Below are 4,441 nucleotides of genomic sequence, written 5' to 3'. Positions count from 1 at the left end.
AATAAAACAGCACATAAATTCAACCGAAATTTTTGAATTGAGCTCAGAAGTTGCTCAAAAAAGAGCTACTTATCGAGATGAAGTGTATACGTTTGACATCGTTGCGAACTTAACGAAAAGTTACCACACGCAAACGTCATCACAGCATCGATGTTGGTTGTGCTGAGCTTGCATTATTCAATCAGAAACAGAAAGAGGCAGACATTTTGTGTGACAATACGCAAAGAGACGATACCTTTCGCAGCAGATAAAGGGCTACGACAGTCGTAAGTGTTGGAAAAATTTCATCTATTTTAATGTTAGGATTAAAATTTCGCAGTTCTATTGCAGATTAACCACGATAAAAGTGTATGCGAACAATTGGTGTGTGTGTTTTTTTCTTCGCCATACACGCGCGAACCATTTGCTTTGCATTTAGTCATAATTCACCTATTAGCTATTATTGTTTAATTTTTTTCCTGATCAGATAATGAATCCGTTCAAAGGTGTTTCTGGTGGACGCTGCAAGCGCAAGGCAAAGTCTACGAAGGTTGAAGTCAAGCAAGAGCCTGTCATCAAAGAGGAGCTCAACGCTGGTGGTGACGTCATTGCTACATCACGGCCAGGAATTGATGGGACATATCGAGCGAATTTTAAAGGGACTTCGGACTTTGGCTATGATTTTGATCAGATCAAAGATGAAATCAAATGTGAAGAAGAAGAGACGGGCGAAGAAAAGGACTTGACACCATGTGATCGACCGAATGATAGCGCGGCCAACAATGATGACAGCGATGTGCCTATGGGTGACATATTCGATGTTCAACCACCTCAACCAGTTGGCAGTGGGAAGAAACAGAATGGAAGCTCCAAAGAGCGAAACAAACGAACGATTTCCAGAAATCAAGCGGCCAAAATGCAAAAGAAGCACAAATGCCATGTGTGCAATCATTTGGCAAGTGACAAATCTCAACTCATAGGACACTTGCGAGCTCACACTGGAGAAAAGCCGTTTCAGTGTGATGTATGTTCGAAGATATTTTCACAAAAAAGCAATCTGGATCGTCATAAGAAAACGTATGGCCAATTTCGTTGTTCAAAATGTAATCACAGATTTGAACAAGAATCAGATAAGATCGATCATGAAAGGCTATGTAATCCCTGCCAATTTGAATGCGATATTTGCGGATATATAACAAAGCAAAAATCAAGTTTGACAGTTCATATGCGGATTCACACCGGGGAAAAGCCGTTCGAATGCTCAATTTGTTTTAAGTCGTTTACAAGCAACGCTGATCTCCGACGTCATTCAATGGTGCACATCGATGAACTGCCGAATGCTTGTTCGAAATGTGGTCGAAGATTCGTCACCCCAAAAGATAAGCAAACGCATGAATCGGGTTGTCAACGTGAATCGATCGAATGTGGAATTTGCAGCAAACAATTCGTCCGACGAATGAAACTGAATCAACATTTGTTTACAGCACACAGCGACCAATTCCCATTCCAATGCTTCAAGTGCTTTGGAGGATACGCAACCGAAGATGCAAAAGAGGTTCATGAAGATAGCTGTGGCCACCGTCAGTACCAATGCCATTTGTGCAATGATTATTGTCGAGACAAAAACAAATTGAAGATTCACATGCGAAGAGATCACACCGGAGAGCGGATTCAATGCAGAGTGTGTGCTGCAAGTTTTTCCAACAGAAGTCATGTCAATCAACACATAAAAACAGTTCACCGTTTGAAGAAGGAATAAGTCACGCATCCCATAGTTTCATTAAAACGTAGTTTAGATTGAAATCCATTCCTTTAACAACATCAATAGTTTCAGACAGAATTTCATTTCAAATTTTTTCTTATATTTTCTAACGTAAAAACACATTAGATTTGAACTCCGTTTTTTTTATTGAAATAACACAGAAATAAATTTGAATTAAGATAAAAAGAAAATAGTCTTCTTCGTCACGGGGACAGTATCATAACTCTCATTATTCCTAGCATTATTCAATTGTCTGATTCGGATCGATCTCCGTTCATTTTTCCGCTTCTTGCCGAGTTTTCAGAAAATATCAGATTTTGGATAATTTCCATCAAACAAACACGGCCACAAAATTATGAATCACACGGCCGAAAATATTGAGCAAAAGATACAGGACCAACCAACTGAATTGCAAAACCAAATCATTTTCTATTGTAATTACATGTCGCATTATATGTTGATTTCGATCGATTTGGAAATTATTTCCGTGCGTTCGAAATTGACCAAACTAACCGCGTATTCTTCGTTTGCAATAGTGTGAGAGTGCGAAAGAGAGAACGAGAGTAAGAATTTATTCATGTCATAGTTTAGCACTTTTGACCATGAACACTTTTCGCATGCTCTGAAATCAGATTCACTGTCGATGAACACGGCACTAATACAGGCAGGAAAGTCGCAATTAAAATCAAACATCATTTTTTCTGGTTGATAAAAATATCATTGCGCTCGCAAGACATGCACTACTCTTTGTTACGAATATATTTACATGCCGATATAAACTCAACAAATGAATTTGTTATTGTTTGACCAACGAATTGTTTCAATCATGCGTAATTCTTCGACAGGACACAATATTCAGAATAATCCATTTACTTCGGACAAAAGTTGATAGATACTAGCGATAGAATTTAAAGTTTTATGGATTGTACAGAAGCTAGGGGGTAGGAACACAAACGCTTGAGACGAATTCGTACGAATATTCGTGAATTCTTGTGATTGTGTATACGGGACATTCGCAGCGCAGTGAGTGTATAACAACAATAACAAAGCCACGAACGCATGAATATATGCGAATACATACGAATGACACAACTTGTTCCTAGCCCCTAGTACAGAAGTCAATGACATTTCCCATAAAACAGAAAAATGTTTCAAAATAATATTTTTCAAACAAATTTGAATTTGAAACAGAAAAATTGCACATGAGTTCAACCGAAACATTTGAATTGAGCCCTGAAGTTGCTCAATTGACAGCTACCAACGGAGATGCAATGTCACTTTGCGTCGTTGAGAACTTGACGAAACACACCAACACGAATAGCACGTTTGCAATTGTGTGAATTCTAGCTTTGATGTTGTAGCTTACATACAATTCGTTGTTCTGAGTTTTCCATTGTTCAGACAACCACCGAGCTAGGCAGACACATTGGAAGATACAAGAAACAACTATTTTTAGCAGGAAACAATCGACAACAAACGTAAGCGCTATACATTTTTCCATTTATTCGGATGACATTTTTTGAGTATAAAGTTTTTTGATTCGGCCATTAGTGTTGGCCGTCGAACACTTTCGAACACTTGTTCGACCGTTCGAAAGCATTTAAAAAAATTGTTTTGTTCGTTCGTTCGTTCGAAAGTTTTGTAAAAAATTATTTTGTTCGTTCGTTCGTTCGAAAAGTTGAAAATTATTTTTTTTGCTCGTTCGTTCGTTCGAAATTTATGAAAAAAAAATGTTGTTCGTTCGTTCGTTCGGAAATTGCTATGTTCGACCGTTAGGATTTTTACATTTGAAATACATAAGAAGCAATTTTGATTTCTTTGGGTAATACTGAAGGTACAACGTAATTACCGGTGTTATTACTGAGTAATACCACTGGTAATAATTATTATCGATCTTATTACCGATTTATAAGTAATTACTAAGATGATAGTTGTTACCGATTGTTACCGTTAAGTACTTAATTAAACTTTGTACTTAAGCTTAAGTATGTACTTAACGTATGTTAAGTGCGTTAAGTACGTTAAGTACATTAAGTACGTTAAGTACGTTGAGTACGTTAAGTACGTTAAGTACGTTAAGTACATACTTAAGCTTAAGTACAAAGTTTAATTAAGTACTTAACGGTAATAATCGGTAATAACTATCATCTTAGTAATTACTTATTGATCGGTAATAAGATCGATGTATTACTCAGTAATAACACCGGTAATTACGTTGTACCTTCAGTCTTACCCAAAGAAATCAAAATTGTATTTGCTTCCTATGTATTTCAAATGTAAAAATCCCAACGGTCGAACATAGCAATTTCCGAACGAACGAACGAACAACATTTTTTTTTCATAAATTTCGAACGAACGAACGAGCAAAAAAAAAATTTTCAACTTTTCGAACGAACGAACGAACAAAATAATTTTTTACAAAACTTTCGAACGAACGAACGAACAAAACAATTTTTTTTTATATTGTCGAACGGTCGAACGAACGTTCGAAGCCAACACTATCGGCCATTAATGTGATAAATCATGAAATTATAAGATGCTCATGAAAAATTGTAACACATAACCTTACTTTTGAGGGTTTGTGCGGAGTGCACATTTGGTGCGTACTTTTTCTTTGAAAAGACACGTGGTTTGCATTTAATGGCATCACTTTTAGTAATTATCAAGTTATTGATACCCGATTTTAATTGTATTTTCGTT

At 36.6% G+C, this 4,441-nt stretch overlaps 1 protein-coding gene across 1 annotated transcript; it reads left to right on the top strand.

Annotated features, from left to right (window-relative positions):
* The first annotated feature begins 230 nt into the window (after positions 1-230).
* On the top strand, positions 231-2,852 carry LOC129567228 (zinc finger protein OZF-like). The gene is made up of 2 exons (XM_055443882.1): positions 231-266; positions 467-2,852. The coding sequence occupies exon 2, from the start codon at positions 470-472 to the stop codon at positions 1,736-1,738; it is 1,269 nt and encodes a 422-aa protein (XP_055299857.1). The 5' UTR covers positions 231-266; positions 467-469; the 3' UTR covers positions 1,739-2,852.
* Positions 2,853-4,441: the final 1,589 nt, after the last annotated feature.

This window comes from Sitodiplosis mosellana, unplaced genomic scaffold (genome assembly GCF_009176505.1).
Source record: "Sitodiplosis mosellana isolate CC-2019 unplaced genomic scaffold, AAFC_SMos_1.0 Smas_scaffold_10, whole genome shotgun sequence".
Taxonomy (NCBI): domain Eukaryota; kingdom Metazoa; phylum Arthropoda; class Insecta; order Diptera; family Cecidomyiidae; genus Sitodiplosis; species Sitodiplosis mosellana.
This window is presented reverse-complemented; position numbering and strand designations above follow the sequence as displayed.